Source organism: Mustela lutreola, chromosome 15 (assembly GCF_030435805.1).
Source record: "Mustela lutreola isolate mMusLut2 chromosome 15, mMusLut2.pri, whole genome shotgun sequence".
NCBI classification, from domain to species: Eukaryota; Metazoa; Chordata; class Mammalia; order Carnivora; family Mustelidae; genus Mustela; species Mustela lutreola.
Window position 1 is genome coordinate 36422070 of NC_081304.1, and position 23628 is coordinate 36445697.

Genomic DNA, 23628 nt, shown 5'->3' on the forward strand with positions numbered 1-23628 from the left:
CAGCTGCGCTTCTCTCCTGCCGCTGTATCCAAGTAAAGGCAGCTGCGGAGACTTGGGTTCAGCAAAGGCGCAAAGATGTTCACGTCCATTTACGCGGCCGTCCTGGACCTCTCACCGTGTGCCAGGACCTGGTGGAGGCTTAGCGAAGGGCTGTGGGAGCGGGTGACCCAGTCTCTGGGTGCCCGTCTCTTCCCCCGTGCTGGAGAGCTCTGCGTGCTCCAGCTTGGGTCTGACAAAGCCCTTAGCGCCTCCGGAACCGGCTCTGTTAATTCTGGCGGGCACTCCCGGGAGGCCAGGCTCCCAGCTCCTTTCCAGGCTTGGTACCACTTTCCAAGGTTCTAGCTCCCCCAGGTGAGAATGCAGCCTGGCAGGAGGGCACTTCCCCGTGGCCCCGCAGTCTGGTCCAGAGGGCTGCCTCCAGCGACCAGGTGCGTGTTTGTAGGCACGTGTGGCTGATTCCGGAGCCCGAAGCAATAAACCCGCTGCCCCGTGATTTCTGCCCCTCTGCAGCCTGGGCAGCGTGGAGCTCCCAGCGTCCCACTTTCCAGTGGGGGTTCTGCGGCGCCCAGGAGAAGACTCTTCTAGCCCTTGCTATGTCCAGAACATCTAAACCAGTGCTGCCCAGTAGAACTTTCTGGGACGATGGGGCTGGAACTCTTATCATTCTGCACACACTAGTCATTAGCTTTGGGCCCTTGCAGTGTGGCTAATGGCTTACTACGTCCAAGAGCTCAGGTCTAGACAAGTTATCTCCCAACCATTTGCAAGTCACAGCAAACACCAGCATTGAAACGGGAGTCCGCCGTCAACAGATGGGGCAGCGAGCCCTCCAGCGAGCCCTGGGACAGAGCGGCCCAGTGTCTCCCTTCGCCCACCAGGTACGGGAGCACAAGGGCCTGCTTGAGATTTTGGGGTGGCTGGGCCATGACCTGGGGTACAAAAAGGGGCAGTGGCTTCCTGCCTGGGTGCCCAGAGTGGCAGGGGGTTTCCTGGGCTTCTAGCCTGGCCTCACCCCTCCTCCTGAGGGATCAGGCGAGGAATGGACTCCCCGCTGCCTTCAACTCTCCAGTTTGACTCTTGTGTCCTTTAAAGTTGTAGCGCACTGCACTTGGTTTTAAGAGCTAAATGTAAGGCTAATACGGAACACTTTAAATGTGATAACTCCCGAGTTCACATTGTTGGAAGAGATAAGCAGTAAGGAGCAGGTGCTTTTGAATTTACTTATCAGCATTTTAGCAGGCTCCTCGCCTGGCCTCACCCCCCACCTGGGTGCTGTGATGTTCCCCGAGGATCTCGGGAACCGAGGCTTCCCCAGGCCCTGGGCCCACTGTTTCGTGGGCTGACCTTCTGGTAAGGTCAGGCCTTTGTTCCCAGCGGGGTGCGCAGCCCAGGTGTGCGCACTTACCGGGCAAGGCTGGCGATGGGAGAGGAGCTCCCAGCTGCCACCTGGGGACCGAGCGCCTCCCCAACGCCATGACCGTGACCTCAAGACCTTGGAGCCCTGTGGAGGGGTTGCGTTTTAGAGGCACATCCTGATCTTCCTGAAGGAGGGTAAGAGGAGACAAAAGGAAGCCCTAGTTCTCCGTTACATAATTAAATGGAGATTTCCCTTCCTGAAGGAGCAAAAAGAGGCCAAGGACAGCCTAATTGAAACCTCAAGATTGCTTCTCCAAGAGTGGCCTGAACAAGTGGGCCAAGGTAGACTGCCACCTCTGGATGGCCGGATGCCCGCGGGGGACAGTCTATTTGGCCCGGGAGCCTCCCCTCTGCTTTCTGTTGGGAGAGGCCCCGGGGCTCCCTGGGCCAAACAGAAGAGCCCGTGCAGGAGCAGCCTGTGTTCTGGACCCTCCCCATCGTTCTGGTGGCGCGCTCCTCCCCGCAGCACACAGGGCTCCAGGGCCGTCACCAGTGCTGGCCTCTCTCCAGCCAGACTGGCTCTTCTGAAGTTGTTCCCTTGCAGAGAAGTGATGGTAAATAGCGGTGTTTTATTAATTGCGGATACGGCTGCTAATTCGAACCCAGGCGTTTGCTCCCTCTACCTGTTTATACACTTGCTCCAGAGTGGAAGGACTTTCTCCTCTCTCCTTCCCTCTCCCCCACCCCCCAGATGAGAATTTCAACTTTAAGACAAACAACTTCATTTACAAGTGTGTCTCTAATTAGCTGCAGAATTAGGAAAGCTGAGTTTTCCCCCATAGATCGGCTAAACCCTCGAGGGAGACTGGTGGAATAGAGAGAATCGCATTTCCAATTATTTTGTTGAATTGCTAATTTAGTTATTGTGCCTGGTGTAATTGTGATGGGTATTGGGTGTGCAATTCAATTTGTTTTAAATATTTGTGGGAAGGCTGATCAGTAATGGAGCTGACCTATTTTGTGGCCCAAATTGAGGAAAAAAAGACTAAAACACAACAGCCACAAAGATATAGTTTGTTTCCATTTTTATTTTGATCTCTCTCATCCCTCTTAAGACCATTGATGCAACAAAAGGATTAAATTAAAAGATGACAGCACTTTGATCTTCTCCCTTTGAAAGCTCAACTGTCCTTGGTAGTTTAGTATGCAGATATTTTAGGGTAGAGTTTTAGATGCGTCGCTGTCGCCGGAGTTGAGGACTTCCCGCCTCCCATAATTGCATTTCTGTGTGTGCCTAGCCGTGGTTTGGGTGTGTGACTTTTGAATAGTGAAGAGAGTCATGGAGGTAGTGCCTGCTGCCAACAGTGCAAAGCCATCCCAGTGCCGGGCGGAAGTCCATGTCAGAGCCCAGAGCCCCTGTGGTCAGGAAGGCGCCTTCCCTGCACTGGCGGTGCGGCTCCAGGGGCCAGTAACCAGGATCCCCACCCAGGTGGCCCTTGCCTGGTGCTCTGCCAAAAACAAGCCCGGCTGCTGCCTGGTTGCAGGGTGGAAGGGTCTCTGCCTTTGTGACAAGCGTTAGGCGTGTGGTTCCCGGTTCCCTCCCTCCTGGCAGTGAGTCCAAGGGGAGCTCCTCGCTGGCCAAGCACAGTCTGGCTACTTTAGGGTCTCCCCACAGGACTGAAGGCCACAGAAACCGTGCAGGACCCCAGAACAAGGAGCCTTCTGTCCTGTTACTCGGAAATTTGTGGGTAAGTGCCAGGTATCCTTACGGACAGGATTGCTTGCCCGTGACCGAGCTCCTTATCACCCCCTATGCCAGGCTTTTTGTGCGCAGGGAGGGTGTGGTTGGGCTAGACCAGGGGGTGGCAGACCAGAGTAGATTTTGATGAAAGGTAATGATAAATAAGATGTGTCATAGAAGCAGCTGTTTTAATGACTTTGATCCTAAAAGGATCATTTTGTAACTCAATTAAATTTGCCAGGGTAGGGGCACCTGGGTGGCTCAATGGGTTAAAGCCTCTGCCTTCAGCTCAGGTCATGATCCCAGGGTCCTGGGATAGAGCCCCGAATCAGGCTCTCTGCTCAGCAGGGAGCCTGCTTCCTCCTCTCTCTCTCTCTGCCTGCCTCTCTGCCTGCCTCTCTGCCTACCTCTCTGCCTACTTGTGATTTCTCTCTTTCGAATAAATAAATAAAATTAAAAAAAAAAAAAAAAGTTGCCAGGGTCCATTTCTGTGCTTAGCTGCCCAGTAGAAGTTTAGACTTCACGATTCGCATGTGGGAGCTCACAGTGTGCTGGGTGGGGTGAGCTTCGGACACAGGCAGTCTTGGTTCTCTGGTCCCAAGATCCAGCTGGGTCCCGTGGGAGGACAGGCAGGAAGACCATCCTCTCCGGAGCCATGCCATGAGCTAAATGTGAACACTGCCCCGGGTGTCGGGAAGGATCTCTGCAGGGAGAACTGTGGGTGCTGGAGGAGGAGCTGTGGACACCTGTGCAAAGGCAGGAGGCAGGCATCTGGGTGTTGCTGGTGAGGTCCGTGCACTCCTGCCCTTTGCGGGTTATAGACTTTCACAGTTTTCATGGTGGGGTGTGATTTATGTACCATAAAGTTCACCCACCGCAAATGCCCAATTCTGTGATTTCTTAGTAAGTTTCTGCAGCCATCAACCCACTTGAGTCTAGAACATTTTCATCAACCCAGCTCATAACTCCGTGCTGGTGTGCCGTTCCACAGGGTGGCTGATCTGCTCTGTGCAGCTCAGGAGCTGTCTTTTCTGAGTGTCTCCTGTAGGAAGAATCCTACACTGTGTTGCCCGTGTGCCTGGCCTCTGCCACTGAGCATAAGGTTCATCCCCATCACAGCCCACATCACTGGTTTGTTTCTCTGGACCGCTGCGTCCTCGCGCCGTGGTGCCACATTTGGTTTATCTGCTCACCCAGTTAGGAATATCCGAGTTATCTCTGCATCTCGGCTCTTATGTGCAAAGTCGATACAAACAAACACAAGTCTTTGCGGGACATGTTTTTATTTCTCCTGGATAGATACCAAGGCACGGAATAGCGAGGCCATATGATAAACTTATGTTTTACTTTTTAAGAACCTGCCAGACTGTCTTCCGAAGTGGCTGTACCACCTTGCGTTCCCACCAGCACCGTGTGAGCGTTCCAGTTGCTCCACATCGCTGCGGATACTTGTTATTGTCTGTCTTGGGGTTCTTTTTTTTTTTTAAGATTTTATTTATTTGACAGAGAACACAAGTAGGCAGAGAGGCAGGCAGAGAGAGAGAGAGAAGCAGGCTCTGCACTGAGCAGAGAGCCCAATGCGGGGCTGGATCCCAGGACCCTGGGATCATGACCTGGGCCGAAGGCAGAGGCTTTAACCCACTGAGCCACCCAGGCACCCTGTCTTAGGGTTCTTACCATTCTAGTAAGCAATGGACTCTAATGGCTTTAATTTCTATTTTCCTAGTGACTGACAATGTGAGACAATTATCACGTGTGTATTAGTCATCCATATTACCATATTACCTTCCTTGGTAAAATGTCTATTCAAATCTTTTGCTCATTTTTTATTTTATTTTTTTAAAAGATGTATTTATTTTAGAGGGGGGGGATGGGAGGAGGGGTGGGAGTGGAAAGGAGAGGACAAGCAGACTCCCCACTGAGTACAGAGCCCGATGCAGGGCTCAAACTCACAACCCTGATCATGACCTGAGCTGAAATCAAGAGTCAGAAGCTTAACCAACTGAGTTTTGCTCATTTTAAATTGAGTTGCTTGTCTTATTGTGTTATAAGAATTCTTTATATATTCTTAATGCAAATCCTTTTTTAGGTAAGTTTTGCAAATTATTTTCTCCTAGACTAGTTTTGGTACTCTTCTTATTATTTATTTATTTATTTGACAGAGATCACAAGTAGGCAGAGACGCAGGCAGAGAGAGAGAAGGAAGCACGCTCCCTGCTGAGCAGAGAGCCTGATGCGGGACTCCATCCCAGGACCCTGGGTTCATGACCTGAGCTGAAAGCAGAGGCTCTAAGGAACTGAGACACCCAGGCGCCCCTCTTTTTTTATTTTCTTAATGCTAACTTTTGAATCACAAATATTTTTAATTTTGATGGTGTAATTTATCAATTTTTTTTTCTATTATCACTTGCATTTGGAGGGTCGTATCTAAGAAATCTTTGCCCAACTCAAGGTCACAAATATTTTCCCATCTGTTTTCTTCCAGAACTTTTGTAAAGTCTTAAAGCCTACATTTTGGCCTATAATCCATCTTGAGTTAGTTTTTGTCTATGGTGTGAGGGTCTAAAAATATAAATTTGCATATGCATATCCAGTTGTCCCTGTACCCTTGGTTGTAAAGACTATTTCTCCCCGCCCCCATTGAATTGCCTTGATTCCTTTGTCAAAAATCAATTGACTGTAAATGTGAGGATTTATTTCTAGACTCTTAATTTTACTCCATACTATTTGCCTGATTTTATACTGGTGGAAGTTTTGAAAATGGATAGTTTAAGTCTGCTAAATTTTTATCAAAATTTTTTGGCTATACTGGGTTCTTTACAATTCCATATAAATTTCAGTATAAATTTATTAATTTCTATAAAAATGCTTAATGGGATTTTGATAGGGATTACATTTACACCGTAGATCATGTTAGGGAGATTTGTGATCTTAACAGCATTGAGTCTTCCAATCCGTGAACATGGTATGTCACTTTATTTATATTCAGTTTCTCTCAATGGTGTTTTATAATTTTCAGTGTACAAATCTTGCACTTGTTGAATTTCTTCATTAGTATTCTACCATAATTGATGCTATTGGTTTTTTTTTAAGATTTTATTTATTTATTTGACAGACAGAGATCACAAGTAGGCAGAGCAGCAGGCAGAGGGAAAGAGAGAAGCAGGCTCCCCACTGAGCAGAAAGCCTGATGTGGGGCTCGATCCCAGGACCCTGAGATCATGACCTGAGCCAAAGGCAGAGGCTTTAACCCACTGAGCCACCCAGGCGCCCCAATTGATGCTATTGTTAATGGATATTTTTATAGTTTTATTTTTGGATTGCTCTTTACTGGTATATAGAAAGACAATTGATTTTTTTTTTTTTTTTTTTGTATATTCATCTTGTACCCTGTGACTTTACTGAATATGTCTACTCTCATTTTTAAAAACCCATTCCTCCCCTGGAATCCTGCTCTCTGTGAATGAAGATAGTTTTAATTCTTTCTTTCCAGTTTATAAACCTGTGATACTTATTTATTTAGCAGTTATTGCACTGGCTAGAACTCCCAGTATGATGCTGAGTAGAATAACAAGAGTCACTCTTGCCTTGTTCCTGATTTTAGGAGGGGAAAAGTAGTCAATCTTTCACTATTAAGTATGATGTTAGGTTTGTTTTTTCTAATAGATGCCCTTTATCAGGTTGAGGAAATTCCTTTCTTTTCATAGTTTGGTGAGAATTTTTATTTAGAATGGGTGTTAAATTTTACCAAATGTTTTTTCTGCATCTATTGAGGTGATCATGTGGTTTTTGTTTTTTATTAATATGGTATATTACATTAATTGATTTGGATGTTAAACTAACTTGGCACTCCTGGGACAAAATCCCACCTGGCTATGATACATAATTTTTTTCTAATATATTGCTGGATTTGGTTTACTAATTTTTTAAAAATATTTTATTTCTCTATTTGACAGAGATCACAAGTAGGCAGAGAGAGAGAGAGAAAGGGAGGCAAGGAGAAGCAGGCTCCCTGCTGAGCAGAGAGCCCGATGCAGAGCTCGATCCCAGGACCCTGGGATTATGACCTGAGCTGAAGGCAGAGGCTTAACCCACTGAGCCATCCAGGCACCCTGGTTTACTAATATTTGCTAAGAGTTTTTGCATCCATGTTCATGAGGGGTATTGGTTTGTAGTTTTTCTTTCTTGTGATGTCTTTGTTTGCTTTGGTATCCAGTTAATACTGGCCTCAGAGAAAACTGGAAAATGTTTTCGGTCTTCTGAAAGAGTTTGTGGAAGATTGGTATTTCTTCTTTTAGATATTTGATAAGAAAATTAATCAATGAGGACTTCCAGGACTGGGCTTTTCTTTGTGGGAAGATTTTTCATTATTAACTTGATTTCTTCACTTGTTTTAAGGTCTATTCAGATTTTCTGTTTCTTCTCCAGTCAGTTTTTTTTTTTTTTAAGATTTTATTTATTTATTTGACAGATCACAAGTAGCCAGAGCAGCAGGCAGAGAGAGGGGAAAGCAGGCTCCCTGTGGAACAGAGAGCCCGATGCGGGGCTCAATCCCAGGACCCTGGGATCACAACCTGAGCCGAAGGCAGAGGCTCAATCCACTGAGCCACCCAGGTGCCCCTCAAGTCAGTTTTTATAAATGGTGTCTTTCTAGGGATGTGTTCATTTTATGTAACTTGTCTTATTGGTATAAAGTTGTTTATAATATACCTTTATAATTCCTTTAATTTCAAAAGTATCACTAGCAAGATCTCTTTCATTCCTGATTCTGGAAATTTGTGTCTTCTTTCTTCTTGTTTGTTGATTTCTGTTGATCCTTTCAAATAACTGACTTTTGGTTTTATTTATTGCTTTTTTTCCCCCTGTTTCATTAGTTACCACTCTCATCTTTATTTTTTACTCCAGTCTGCTTGCTTTGGGTTTAGTTCTTTTTTTTTTTTCTTCCCAGTTTCTTAGGATGAAGTTTAATTTGCTGACTTCTCTATTTCTTCTTTCATTTACATCTGTCAATTTTTAAGATAATCATGGTATTTTATTCAAATGTATAAATATTTACTATGGCCTTGTAGTGTGTATCTCTTGATTTCTCCTCTAAGTTCACTGTCCATAATGTTCATCACACCCAGGATGCTGACCTCTAGCTACTACTCTCTCACTAGGATGATCAACCCTCCTGCTTTGACCAGGACATTTCCATGGCTTTAAAATTAAAAAAAAAAAAAAAAAGGTAATTAAAGTATAGTGGATATAAAATTAGTCTCAGGTGTATACACAGTGATTCAATGAGTGCATTACAAAATGCTCACCACAATAGGTGTATTAAAACATTATTGTCTGTATCTCATTGTGGTTCACTTTGCATTTCTCTAATCATTAGTGATATTGAGCATCTTTTTATATGCTTGTTGGCTCTTGTCTATAATCTTAGGAGAAGTATCTATTCAAGTCATATACCCATTTTAAAATCAGGTTATTTAGGGTTTTGTTGTTGAATTGTAGAAGTTCTTTATATATTCTGCATATTAACCCTTTACGAGATACGTGATTTGCATTTACTACATATTTTTAAGTCCTTTTCTTGGTGGTTCCAGGGATTACATTACAGTCTGTTTGAGAGCACTGAATCCTAACCACCAGGGATATTTGAAATTAATATAGATCAATTTTTCTTCCCTTTGTGTAGTTGTAATATTTATTACATTTATATATGCTATAACCCCCCAAATACAAAGATATAATTATTGCTTCATGCAGTCTTTTTATTTGTTTATTCAACTGTGTTTTCCTTTTTTCAAACTGAAGTATAGTTGGGCTGTCCAATTCTGTGTCAGATAGGAAGGACGCTGGGATTGAGGTTGGTGTTGAGGACAGTAACTACCATGACTTCCAGTGCTTTGATGAAACCTCAGGTGTGAGACCTTCTGGCCAAGCGCCTGTGATTTCATATTGTTTCAGTGTTTGCTGTATCACTGGCAGTTGCAGCTTTCTGTAAGTTTGCTGTGGCATATGCAGATTCTACAGAAATTAGGATTCCATGAAAGATTTTGAGGAAATGTAGAAGGCTGTTATCTCTGAGTGCAAAGTGATTTTAGAATGTAAAGAATTTCTTTGGGTTGAGTTCAGTTGAAGTTTGTCACTGACCTGTTTCTGAACTACAAAATGTGAATATTGGGTTATGGAATAGTTTCTCCTGATAAATAAACAACTAACAAAAAAATTGAAGTATAGTTAACATACAATATGTTTTATGCAATCTTATCTATTTGCCTTTTCAAATGCCTATGTATTTCTTTGTGCAGATTCAAATTACTGCCTGGAATTATTTCTTTATAGCTTGAATGATTGTCTTTAATATTTCTTATAAGGCAGGAATCCTAGGAATAAATTATTGAGGTCTTTTTCATGGGAATATCTTTATTTCACTTTTGTTTTGTTTTGTTTTTGGAGCATCTAGGTGGCCCAGTCAGTTAAGCATCTGACTCTTGATCTCAGCTCAGGTCTTGATCTCAGGGTCATGAGTTAAGCCCCATGTTGGGTTCCACACCCATCATGAAGCCTACTTTAAAAAAAAAATTTTTTTTTTAATAATTTTTAAGTAATCTCTATACCCAATGTGAGGCTTGAACTCACAACCCTGAGATCGACAGTCACGTGCCCTATTGACTGAGCCTGCCAGGCAACTCTCATCTTTGTCTTAAGGATAGTTTTGCTGGGGACTCTTGTGTGGCTCAGTTGGTTAGGCAGTTGCCTTTGGCTCCGGTCATGATCCTGGAGTCCCAGGATCAAGTCCCGCATCAGGCTCCCCACTTAGCAGGGAGTCTGCTTCTCCCTCTGACCCTCCCCCCTCTCATACTCTTTCTCTCTCTCTCTCATCCTCTCTCTCTCTCCCAGATACATAAATAAAATCTTTTTTTAAAAAACTGACGCAAAGACAGGATAGTTTTGCTGGATACAGAATTCTTGTTTGACAGGTTTTTTTGTTTCTTTGTTCCCCCCCACACACCCTTGTAGCACTTTGAATATATCAACCCACTGCCTTCTCGTTTCCCTTGCTGTTATTTGTCATTTGGTTTTTGTTTTGTTTTTCCTCTTTATGTGATAGTTCTCCAGCCTCTTTTAAGATTTCCTCTTTGTATTTCAACAGGTTGGCTATAATGTGTCTAGGTATAGCTCTCTTTGTGTTTAACCTCCTTGGGATTTATTGAGCTTGGATCTGCAGGTTGTTGTCCATCATATTTGGGAAGTTTTTAGCCATTATATCTTCAAATATTGTTTTCTGCCCCTTTTTCTCTCTCTTCTGCTTCTGACATTCTCAGCACAAATAGATCAGCATACCTGATGTCACCTGGGTCTCTCAGGCTCTGTTCTTCAGACTAGATGATTTCTCTTGCTCTATCTTCAAGTTTACAGATACTTTCTTCTGCCTTCTTGAATCAGCTATTTAGTCCCACTAGTTAATTTTTCATCTGTTATTGTACTTTTGAACTCCTGATTTTTAAAAGTTGTTATAAATATAACATAACCTAAACTTTATCATTTCACAGTGTTAGAGTACAATCCAGGGGCATGAAGTGTATTCACACTGTCACACAGCTATCCTCACTGTCCCTCTCCAGAACTTTCTCATTATCCCAAACTGAAACCCCACACCCATAAAATGATAACTCCCCATTTCCTCCTCCCTTCAGCCTCTGGTAAGCACTATTCTACTTTGTCTCTGTGAATTTGACAATTCTAGATATATCATATAAGCGGAATCATACAGTATTTCCTGTTTTTTGTCTGGAGTGATGTGTCATTTAACATGATATCTTCAGGGGCGCCTGGGTGGCTCAGCGGGTTAAAGCCTCTGCCTTCGGCCCGGGTCATGATCCCAGGACCCTGGGATCGAGTCCCGCATCGGGCTCTCTGCTCAGTGCAGAGCCTGCTTCTCTCTCTCTCTCTCTGCCTGCCTCTCTGCCTACTTGTGTTCTCTATCAAATAAATAAATAAAATATTTAAAAAAAAAACATGATATCTTCAAGGCTTATCTCTATTAAAGCATATATTGGAATTTTATTCAAAATTTACTTTAAAAATTTCTTTAATACCTGAAGTCTTTATCTGTTACATTTAACATCTGGACCTATACAGAAACAGTTTCTATTGTCTTTTTTTTTTTTTAAGATATTTATTTATTTATTTATTTGACAGACAGAGGTCACAAGTAGGCAGAGAGGCAGGCAGAGAGAGAGGAAGGGAAGCAGGCTCCCCGCCGAGCAGAGAGCCCGATGCGGGCCTCAATCCCAGGACCCTAGAATCATGACCTGAACCAAAGGCAGAGGCTTTAGCCCACTGAGCCACCCAGGCGCCCTATTGTCTATTTTTTTTCTTATCTGAGGATGGGTTATGCTTTCCTGTTTCTTTGAATGTCTTATGATTTTTTTTGAAAATTGTACACTTCGTATAACATCGCAACTATGGTTTCTGACTTTTCTCCCCAAAGGCTTTTGTTTTTGTTTTGTTTAGTAACTTGACTAAATCTGTGGATTCTGTTTTCCCTATGATATGCAGAAGCTAATGTCTCTGCTCAGTTTTTCTTTTTAAAAAATTCTTGTTTTGGTGTGCCTGGATGGCTCAGTTGGTTAAGTGTCTGCCTTAAGCTTGGGTCCTAGTCTCGGGGTCCTGGGATCCAGCCCCGCATCAGGCTCTCTGCCCAGCAGAGAGCCTACTTCTCCTTCTCCCTCTGCCTGCCATTTTGCCTATTTGTGTGTGTGTCCTCTCTGTCAAAAACATTAATAAAATCTTTTTAAAAAAAATAAAAATTATTGTTTTGAGGCACCTAGGTGACCCACTTGAGCATCTGACTCATGATCTCAGAGTCCTGGGATCAAGCCCCACATTGAGCTTCCCACTCAGTGGGGAGTCTGCTTGTCCTTCTCCCTCTGTCCTTCCCCCTGCTTGCACTTTGTCTCTTCCACAATAAATTAAAAAAAAAAAAAGCTTAAAAATTTTTTTTAAAAATTCTTTTTATTTTTTAAAATTTATTTTAAAAGTAATTTTAGGGGTGCCTGGGTGGCTCAGTGGGTAAGCCTCTGCCTTTGGCTCAGGTCATGAATTCAGGGTCCTGGGATCGAGCCCCGTGTTGGGCTCTCTGCTCAGCAGGGAGCCTAATTACCCCTCTCTCTCTACCTGCCTCTCTGCCTACTTGTGATCTTTCTCTTTCTGTCAAATAAATAAATTAAATCTTAAATTAAAAAATAAATAAAAGTAATTTTTATACTCAATGTTAGGCTTGAACACATAGCCCAAGATCAAGTGGCATGCGCCTCTGACTGAGCCAACAGGTGCCCCACTCATTCTTATTTTTAAGTCTAGCTTCATAGGTATCACCCTTGTGACTAAAGGTCAGCCAGTCACCTGATGGTCAGCCAAAGTTTGGCTTAGAAACAGCTTCAACCGGGATGCCTAGGTGGCTCAGTTGGTTGAGCAGCTGCCTTTGGCTCAGGTCATGATCCCAGGGTCCTGGGATCGAGTCCCACATCGGGCTCCTTGCTCGGCAAGGGAGCCTGCTTCTCCCTCTGCCTCTGCCTGCCTCTTTGTCTGCCTGTGCTCTCTCGCTCTCTCTCCCTCTGTCTCTGGCAAATAAATAAATAAATAAACTCTAAAAAAAAAAAAAAAAAAAACCAGCTTCAACCAAATATCCAATTTTATTGCTTGCAAGTTCTACCTTCCACAAAACACAAGAACATGAATCCAAGTCAGCCAAATTCTTTGCCACTTTTTAACAAGGATCACCCTTCCTCAAGTTTCCAATAACACATTCCTCATTTGTGTTAGACTCTTCATCAGAATGACCTTTAGCATCCGTATTTCTATCAACATTCAGTTTGCCATCACTTATGATTCTCTAAGAAGATGGAAGCTTTTTCTCTAGTTCTTTTCCTCCTCTGAGCCCTCACCCAAAACACATTTAAAGGTCTGTTCAGGGCAATGTAGGCTTTTCCTCCAAACTTCCAAACTCTTTCAAACCTACTTCAACCTTTTTAGATTGGTTACAGCACCTCACTCTTGGTATCATTTTTTTAAAAATTGGCTTTATTGAGGCATAATTGACATACAAAATTGAAAGACATTTAAAGTGGATATTGTGGTAACTCGCTACATAGGTACATTGTGAAAGGATTCCTTCCCTTTAGTCAATTAACACATCCATCACCTCACTATTCTGTGTGTGTGTGTGTTATGTATGTACACAATTTCTACCATCTTAACACATTTCCATTATGCAATACAGTGTTACCAACTGTAGTCACCATGTTATACCCTAGATCTTCAGACCTTATTCATTTTATCGCTGTAAGTTTGTACTCCTTTCCCAACCTCTCCCTTTCCTGCCACCCTCACCAAGCCCCTGGCAATCACTTTTTCCCCCTCTATGTATGAGTTTAAGGTTTTTTTTTTTTTTTTTTTTTTTTTTTTTAGATTCCACATACAAATGATACTACACAGTATTTGGGTCTCTGGCTTGTCTCTGGCTTATTTCACATAGCAATAATGTCTGTAAAGTCCATCTGTGTTGTCACAAATGGCAGGATTCCCTCCTTTGTCATGACTGAATAATATTCCATTATATATGTGTGTATCTCACATCTTCATTATCTGTTCATCTGCTGATGGACACTCAGCTTGTTTCCCTATGGTGGCTATTGTGAATAATTCTGTAATAAATGAGGGAGTACAGATATCTATCTCATCAACATTATTTTCATTTCCTTTGGATATATACCTAGAAGTGGGATTAGTGGATCACTTGGTAGTTCTATTTTTAAATCTTTAAGGAAACTGCATACAGTATTCCATATGCATCAATTTACATACATACATATCATTTAGAATGATCCTATTCATCAATTTACATTCTCACCAACAGTGCACAGTGTTCCTTTTTCCCCACATTCTCCTCAACACTTATCTCTTGTTTGGGATTTTAGCCATTCTGACCAGTATGAGGTGATATCTCACTGTGATTCTGATTTGTATCTCCCTGATGATGAAAGATAAACCCACTTTCAGGTACTTGTTGACTATTTGTTGGTCATCTTTGGAAAAATGTCTATTCAGTCCCTCTTTATTTAATCAGATTGTTTATCTTGCTAGTGAGTGGTTACGTGTTCTTTATATATTGAGGATATTAACCCTTTATCAAATGGATGATTTGCAAATATTTTCTTTCCCCTATAGGTTGCCCTATCATTCATTCTGTTAATGGTTTCCTTTGCTGTGCAAAAGCATATTAATTGATGTAGTCCCACTTGTTTATTTTTGCTTTTGTTGCCTTTGCTTTTGATGTGAAATTCAAAAAATCATTGTCAGGACTGATATCAAGGAGCTTAGTGCCTATGTTTTCTTCTAGGAGTTTATGGTTTCAGGTTTTACACTCAAGTTTCTAACCTATTTTGAGTTGATTTTTCTTTTTGTATGGTATAAGGGTTTGTTTTAATTTTTTTGCATGTGGCTTTCTAGTTTTCCCAACACCATTTATTGAAGAGACTATCATTTCCCCTTCTATATTCTGGGCTCCTTTGTTGTAAACTAATTGATCTTACATGCCTGGGGTTGTTTCTGGGCTCTCTGTTCTGTTTATTGATCTACATATCCGTTTTTATGACAATGCCATAATGTTTTGATGATTGCAGCTTTGTAATATAGTTGAAATTGGGAAGTATGATGCCTCTAGCTTTGTTCTTCTTTTTCAATATTACTTTGGCTATTTGGGGTCTTTTGTGGTTCCATGCAAATTTTAGAATTATTTGTTCTATTTCTCTGAAAAATACCATTTTAGTAGAATATTTTGATAGGGACTGCACTGAATCTGTAGATTGCTTTGGGTAGTACGGATATTTTAACAATACTAATTCTTCCAGTCAATGAACATGGATTATCTTTCCATTTATTTGTGCTTCAATTTCTTTCATCAGTGTCTTATAGTTTTCAGTGTCTTTTATACACTGAAAAAAAGTGTTTACTCCTCCAGTAAAATTTTTCCTAGGTATTTTTTTTATTCACTCACAAAAGGGATTTTATTTCTCTAATAGTTTATTAGTGTATAGAAATGCAACTGATTTTTGTATGTTAATTTTGTATCCTAAACTTTACTGAACTCATTTTTTTTTAAGATTTTTATTTATTTATTTGACAGAGATCACAAGTAGGCAGAGAGGCAGCCAGAGAGAGAGGGGGAAACAGGCTCTCTGCTGAGCAGACAGCCCGATGTGGAGCTCAATTCCAGGACCCTGGGATCATGACCTGAGCTGAAGGCAGAGACTTTAACCCACTGAGTCACCCAAGCACCCCCGAACTCATTGTTCTAAGAATTTTTTGGTGGAGTCTTTAGCATTCTTTATATATGTGTGTGTGTGTGTGTGTGTGTGTGTGTGTGTGTGTATGTATGTATATATCATGTCATTTGCAAATGGAATTTTACTCTTTCCTTCCCCATTTACTTCTTCCTTTCCAATTTAGATGCATTTTCTTTCTTGCCTCATTGCTCTGGCTAGGACTTCCAGTACTATGTTGAACAGAAGTGGCAAGAAGGGGCATCCTCATCCTTAATCTTTGATCTTAGGAAAAAAGCTTTCAGCTTTACATTGTTGAGTTTGGTGTTAGCTGCGGGCTTGTCATCTATGTCCTTTATTATGTTGCAGTACATTCCCTCCGTATCCAGATGCTTCCACATGTTTAGGTTTGTTAACAGCAGCACCGTTGTGGTTTTGTTTTTTGGTTTTTTGTTTGTTTTGTTTTTTGTCTCTGTCCATTTGGACTGCCACAACAGAATGGAAGTCTGAGACTAGAATGCCAGCATGGTCAGGTGGGGGCTCTCTCCGGGGTCCCTGACTTCACGTTGTCTCCTCACATGATAAAAAAGGGAAGGGATCTGTCTGGATCCTCTTAGAAGGCAAAATCTTATTCATGAAGGCTTCAACCTTATGACTTACTCACCACCCAAAAGCCCTGCCTTCTAATATAGATCACTGGCGGAGGCTAGGATTTCAACACACCCAATTTTGGGGACATTCAGACCATAGCAGTCCTCAGTGACACTTTTGCATTGTGTCCATGTAACTAGTGTCTGGAGACAATCCCCAGATTTCTGCTCAGGTGAGGGGGATGGTTCCTTGAAAGCTTTATGAGGAAGATACTCTAGAGTGATGACCGATCCTGTATCTTATGGGTGTGAGGGAGGGTTAGAACATGGAGAACCCTAACATATATCGAGAATTTGCTACTAATGTCCATCTCTTGATTTGTGTTAAGGTAATTTTTCAAAAACCCCTTTGAGCTCTTTGTTATTATCCATTTTTCACAGATTAAGGAGGCAGGAACTTTTCCAGAGAACAGGAATGAGAGACCAGAATATTTGAACCTGGCTCAGCTTATTCCAAAAGTGTTTTTTTTTTTTTAAAGATTTTATTTATTTATTTGAGAGAGACAGTGAGAGAGAACATGAGCGAGGAGAAGGTCAGAGGGAGAAGCAGACTTCCCATGCAGCTGGGAGCCCAATGTGGGACTCGATCCCGGGACTCCAGGATCATGACCTGAGCCGAAGGCAGTCGTCCAACCAACTGAGCCACCCAGGCGCCCCCAAAAGTGCTCTTTTTTTTTTTTTTTTTTTAAAAGATTTTATTTATTTATTTGACAGAGAGAAATCACAAGTAGGCAGAGAGGCAGGCAGAGAGAGAGAGGAGGAAGCAGGCTCCCTGCTGAGCAGAGAGCCCGATGCGGGACTCGATCCCAGGACCCTGAGATCATGACCTGAGCCGAAGGCAGCGGCTTAACCACTGAGCCACCCAGGCGCCCCCCAAAAGTGCTCTTTTAAGTGGCTCTGAAGATACCCACCTCTGTTAGCATGGACGAGAGTATTGTTAGCTTTTTCCCAAGTCAGGGCCTGGATGTCTGTCATCCTTTGTCCCTTCTCACCCCAATCCTTCCTGCTCACTCCAGACCAGTCGTAGGTAAGCATGTTTGGGATTAGGGCCATCATTCAGCCATCTCTGAGCTCCAGTCTATTTCCTCTCCTTATGGTGCCCAATGGGTAGAGCCCACTGGATGGTTCCAGGTCCTCTCAGAGCTGAGACACCATTATCCTCTCCTACTCCATCTTTCTTGTGCCTCTCTCCCCTGCCCTCACCTCAGGGAATCTTGTTTTTGAAGATTTTGCCTACTGCATTTATGATGTCCTGTTCCCATTATTTATTATCATTAACTATCTCTTGGAACTTCTGGCAAGCAGGCAGTGGCCAGTACTAGCTGGGTTGGCAAAACTGTCATCAGAAAGACAATGGCATGATGAGCCTTAGCTGCCTGAGGCATACCAGGGATCCGAGTATTAAAAACAGCTGACAGTTGCTTATTATCTCTATGCCTCCTGGGGTGGCCTGGCTGACTATCCTAGGGGATCCCAGCTCACTGACCAAACACATGGAGCCGCACTGGAAGCTAGACTTCTCAGCACACATGGCAGTGGTCTTTTCATTCCATTGGGCTGCTTTCTAAATTTATTTTTTTTTTTAAAAGATTTTATTTATTTGACAGAGATCACAAGTAAGCAAGAGAGGCAGGCAGAGAGAGCGAGAGAGAGAGAGGAGGAAGCAGGCTCCCTGCAGAGCACAGAGCCCGATGTGGGGCTCGATCCCAGGACCCTGGGATCATGACCTGAGCCAAAGGCAGAGGCTTTAACCCACTGAGCCACCCAGGTGCCCCTGCTTTCTAAATTTTTGTACCCAGTCTTCTCCCAAACCAACCAAAGGCTCTCCACTCTCTCCAGGACATGTCGTCTTCCTTGGCCTTGGCTTCCTTTTCCATCTGGAAACCATTCTCTGCCAGGAAGCTTCAGCCCTTAATTGTCTGTACCACTCATGTGGCCCTTAGTGCTTTCTGCCTCACTGTATGGATCAGGCGGGCTCAGCTTTTGGCTTGGGAGGAGCCAGCCCAAGGAGCCCGCATTTGAGTTTGCCTCCCAGGTCAGTTCTTCTCTAGGCCTCTCACCAAGCCTTGCACATTGGAGGCAGCACAGAACGCATCCTCCCTGTGATGGTATTAGGCACTTGTCTTCATCACCGTGTCCGTGTTTGTCAGTTAATCACGGAATCCCTGAATGTTTTAACTTTACTTATTATCCTGGTAATACCAGTGGTGGTGGTAAATTTTCTTTCGTTGAAAAGAAGGAAATATCACTCCCCAACAGAAGAAAGCACTGGATGTGTCAGGAAAGTCCCTGGAGGCAGGAGCAGACCCTTTCCCCATTTGTCTTGCTGACCTTCCCCAGAACCACCAACGGGTGTGGGCTGAGAGCAGGGACACTTCAAGTTCACATCCTGGGATCTGGTTCTCCTCTGCCTGTTTAGGGAGGAGGGAAGGTGGCCCACGGCGTCGATGCCGACTGGGACTCCCTGCCCACGGAATACGACATCTGGCGGCAAAGAGTAATTTTCCCTCGGGTATCCCTTCTTATTACTCTAAGAACATTCACCTTAGGGTGATTCAAATGGATGTATATTTACAACATAGTATATATACATATAAAATAAATATATGTAAAACATATTTAAAATAAAACATTTTATTTTAGGAAAAAACACCCTTTGCTAAACATCTCCAGGAGACCAACAGATCATTCCAAGCTTAATACTCAGCAAAGGCCAATGCCTCCCTTCCCCGCTGTCTGTGGCTCCTGCCTTTCTTTGCAAATGTTGGGCGATTGGTGTTTTGTTCTTTGCTTCAACCACATGGATTTACAGACAGAAACTGAGGCAGAGGGTTGAAGGCACACAAGTAAGAGATCCCTGCCCTTAGTGCCTTTTTGTGCCCAAAGTTAGCATTCAAAATCCATTAAGCAGCTAAATTAGTAAGAGAATCCATAACCTTCCCATAAAACTGGCTTGAGTGAGCTCTGAAAATGATTCGCTATTCAGCTGGCCCAGAAAACCCCACAAAATCGTGCAAACCAAGAGGTTCCTTCTAAGAACACCCCAGAAACTGCCCAGGCCATCCAAGGGTTATCTGAAAGCCCCCAAGTCTCTGAACGTCACTTTGCAGGAGCGCTGCATGCGCGCCATTCTGTCCCTGGAAGGGCTCCACTTGCAGCAGTGGGACAGGTGCTCCCCCTACCCCTGCTGAAAGCTCCCCTGCTCAGTGGAACATGGACGAGGTAGCTGGGCACGGGCTGAAATGACAAACAGTGACTCTTCTACAAATGTGGACATTTATTTCAACAAAATGTGAAAAGAATACATTTGACTGATGCTCCTTGCTCATCAGGGTATGTGTCCGTCGAGTCTCAATGAGACCAGTGAAGGCTGCTTTGTGAACGAAGGGACTATGGCAATCTCAACTCGAGCAAGTCTTGGTCAGTACATCATTTCTACTCCTCCGAGCTCAGTAACCTTGCACATGGAATGGTCTGTGGCTCTTCCCGGCTGCTCTGTATGACAAAGCCCTGTCCAGGGGAAGACCCACAGGGAGGCGCTCTGGGGACGGGGGAGCAGGCCATGCAGGCTTCTAGAGAGGAACCGTATTCACTTACTGCATCATCATCATCTGGTCAAGGGGGAGACGTAAACTGAGTGTGACCCACCTGCCTCTGGAGAAACACCAGGGCAAACAGAGGGGTTTGTGGAATTTTACTAATTATGGAAAAAAATCAAAGGCCAATCCAGTTTTTACTTAAGGTGATACCAGCAGGAGTGGATGCCTCTTTCGGGACTGAACGTGGTTCCCACCTCTTCCTGCCCTCTCTGGTGGTGCTGAACGCTGGCACCTTGCACCAGGGCCGCCTGACCGAGGCTCTGCACACCAGCGGGCAGCCAGTGACGTAGCCCGCTCCCGGGGCCACCTGCACAAGCACTTCCCAAGGAAGGGCGGCGGGGCTCGTTGTGCGCAGACTCTAGCATTAAGGCTCAAAACTGTAGCGTGTACAAAAGTATTCATACCACCGCACTAAAATGTCCTAGTGATTCATTCCCTCCTTGGTCATCAGGGACACGTGCAATTAGCTGCACCATGAGAACCGGAGGCTACACCAGCCTTGATCACCTGCCACTCTGGCTTTAGGGACACCAACAGGGGAATCCATAAACTCTTTCCTCCTCGGGTAAATGGGTTGTTGAAAATAAACTGTCTCTACCACTGATGCGGAGGCTCCTGCCGCTGGCCAGGAAGGGCCCAGTGAGCCCGGAAGACAGCAGCACCATGACAGAGTTGTAGATGATCTTAAGGTCATGTGGGTTCTCTGTTCCCTGGAAGCCTGCTCACACCGGGGAAGGCCAGTCCCTGGTGCTTAGGGCAGAGATGTCACCAGGGTCCCTTTCAGCAGCTATGGGGAGACAAGCTGTGCCTGCTGCTTGCAGACACCCCAGGAAGAGACGAGACCCAGAAGGAGGAGGGACGTCCGCTGCTAGGAGAGATGCCCTGGATATAGAGCTGAGTGACTCTGTAGGCACTAGTAACCTTTTGTAATGATCAAAGCTCCAGGCTTCATAGTTAAGTTATAATAACCTTCCAAGTCCTAAAAAAGAGAGACTATCTGGCCCACACCCTCGTGGCAAGAATAACTACTTATCGGCAAAGGAGAGGGCCATCCCCCAGGCTCCGCTTTGGCCCCGCTCAGTCTGCTGGACCTCCCACGAGGCTCCCAGCAGATCCAACAGTTGGGTTCGCAGGGACATGCAAGGTAGTGGTCGGTCAACCATCTTTCCGTTTGTTCTGAGAATCAAACCCACAGTTGAGGCCCCTAAATCAACAACAGTGACTCGGTCTTCTTCTTGGATCAGGGTTTTGCCCTCATCTTGGAGGTCCCAAGGACCTTGAAGATTTCACACTCCACGAAGAAGAAACAGGTACCTTGATGTGATTAAACTGGGAACTATTCCTCTCCTAGTGCGTACCGGGCTGAACGTGAAGGTAAAAAACAAAACGATGGACTTGAGGCTTCCTCCTGGGCCCAGCCCTCCTCTGCTGCCTATGGCTGCAGGCTCATGGGGCCAGGGGTGAGGGAGGGCTGTTGACTGCCTGACCACAACTCCCACTTCCCCGGGCTGGGGCCCAGGAGCTGTCAGGCCAGGAGCAGCAGTCCTGCTTTTGTGTAGTGAGACCTCATGGTACAGGCTTGTACCCTTCATTGCCTTCGCAGGTCCTGGCAGGGACAGAGGGCTGTAGTCACAGATAAGGTAATAAATACTGAATGGGATGGGTGTGACCGCTGGGGGCTTTGTGACCCTATATCCCAGTATGTCATGCATAACCTGAAAACGTTCAAGGGGAAGCAAAATGCCACCTGGATTCCAGTGCTGGGTCTCCTGTGCCTTCTCATTAGAGTGGTTTCAGCTGGAAGAGGCAGATCTAGCCCTTTTCTCCAGAGGCAAGGCCGGGATGGGCAGGAGGCTCTTTCTACGTTGAAGGGGAGTCCATCGTGGAGAGGATCCGCACGATTTCTGCTCGCTGTGTGGGTGAGATGTGCTGAGTCATGTGGACGATGGAGTCCATGGCAACCTCGGGATTGGCCTGCACCAAGCTGGGGAGGAAGAGAGGGGATGGTGAAGGAGAGAGCCAGCAGTGTCTAGATGAGGGGAGCTTATGAACTGTCTGACTACATGCTGACATTTTGGCTCCCACCACACCTCATTTCTCTTCCTACGTGGAAAAAGTCCCCAGCAGCAACGCAAGTACGAGATGGACGTGACATGTTTTGCTATATCAGAAAGTAAGGAATTACTTAAAAACAAAACAAAACAACAAAAGCATTGGGGGCATGTCATAAAGAAATTGGAACTAGCACAAAGGTGTTTCCACTGGCTAAATCTGGGACATTCTGGGCACCGAAGAGTGTAATAAAGAATTGCAAATTATTAAAAAAATAGAAATTCATTATTGGTGTAGATTAATGAATACCTACATGAATGGAGGAAGACAGAAGACTTTTTGCTTACAGGAGAGCTGGAGTGAGGACTGGGGAGGACACAGAGTTGGAAAGTTATCCTTCTGTAACCTCGCCGTAAAGACTGGATCAGACAAGAGCCCTCCTTGGATGCTAGATCTGGGTGGAAATCCTGATGAGGAACAGGAGATCTGCATGGTTTTTAAGCGTGTCCCCAGAGACTGACTTGGAGCAACGGGGGAAATCAGTAATGATGCAGTGGAGAAACTGAGTAACGCCTTGACCAGGTGATTCTAACACCAGGAAGGGCAGATGACAGGCTGTCTCTGCATGTGGTACCCCATGAAGGCAACTTCACATATGTACTATTCCACGGAGAACATATAACCTGAAGCTAACCATGAGAAAACATCAGACAAAATCAAAACGAGCAATGTTTTACAAATGGTGGATCAGGGGTGCCTGGGTGGCTCAGTCATTAAGTGCCTGCCTTCAGCTCAGATCATGATCTCAGGGTCCTGGGATCAAATCCCACATCGGGCTCCCAGCTCAGTGGGGGGTCTGGTTATCCTTCTGCCCCTCCCCCTGCTTGTGCTCCCTCTCTCTCAAATGAATGAATACAAGCTTTAAGAAAAATGGTTTATTAGATATAAGCTTCTATCAATGTTGGGGCGCCTGGGTGGCTCAAGTCATGAGAGTGAGCCCCACACGGAGGTCTGTGCTGAGCGTGGATCCTGCCTGGGATTCTCTTTCTCCTCCTCCTCTGCTCTCTCTCAGAAAAACAAAAACAAAAACTTCTATGAATATTAAATTTACTAAAATCCGTCCTATTGTGGTTACATAAGAGAACATCCATATTAGCAAATACACACTTTAATATTTGGGGTAAAGGGCCATGATGGCCATGACCTATGTGACTTATCCTTAGCAGGTATATGGGAGCATGGATCTGTGGGAAAGCAAGCACACTCAAGTGATAAAGCAGATGGGGTAAGCTGTAAAATAATGGGTCGATCAGGGTAGAGACTTGTCTTCTGCACTGACATTTACAAATGTCCCCGGCTGCCTCCACCCCCCTTGGAAGGAGAAAACTGAAAACTCTTGGCTCAGGAAGGGAGGAGGTAGTTTCCCACGACGCTGCCATGGCATCAGCTTTTCTCACAGAATCCTTCATCCAGTCTGAAGATCTGCACTTGGAGCTAAGAGTTGGGCACAGTGAACTAAGCCTTCATCTAGCAGAGATTACTAAGTGCCCTAGAGACCAGGAGCTGACAAAGAACAGTGTTTCAGGCTCTATTTTTATTGGACGGTCAACTACAGTGGTCCCAAACAGAAAAAACCCACAAAGATTGTAAGGTACCATCTCATGTTTTTTTTTTTTTTTTTTTTTTTTTTAAAGATTTTATTTATTTATTTGACAGAGAGAGATCACAAGTAGGCAGAGAGGCAGGCAGAGAGAGAGAGAGGAGGAAGCAGGCTCCCTGCTGAGCAGAGAGCCCGATGCGGGACTCGATCCCAGGACCCTGAGATCATGACCTGAGCCGAAGGCAGCGGCTTAACCCACTGAGCCACCCAGGCGCCCCCATCTCATGTTTTGTTCTTAAATCTTTGCTCCTTC

The 23628-nt window shown here is 44.4% G+C and overlaps 1 protein-coding gene across 9 annotated transcripts in view; it reads right to left on the minus strand.

The window, feature by feature from the left end:
• Window positions 1–19321: 19321 nt before the first annotated feature.
• ACACA (acetyl-CoA carboxylase alpha) overlaps window positions 19322–23628 on the minus strand; it is a 285737-nt gene continuing 281430 nt past the window's right edge. For all 9 annotated transcript variants that reach the window (XM_059149711.1, XM_059149709.1, XM_059149710.1 and 6 more), the window contains one exon: window positions 19322–21647. In XM_059149711.1, the coding sequence (XP_059005694.1) occupies window positions 21524–21647 (124 nt within the window). In that variant the 3' untranslated portion in view covers window positions 19322–21523. The remainder of the gene's footprint in view (window positions 21648–23628) is intronic.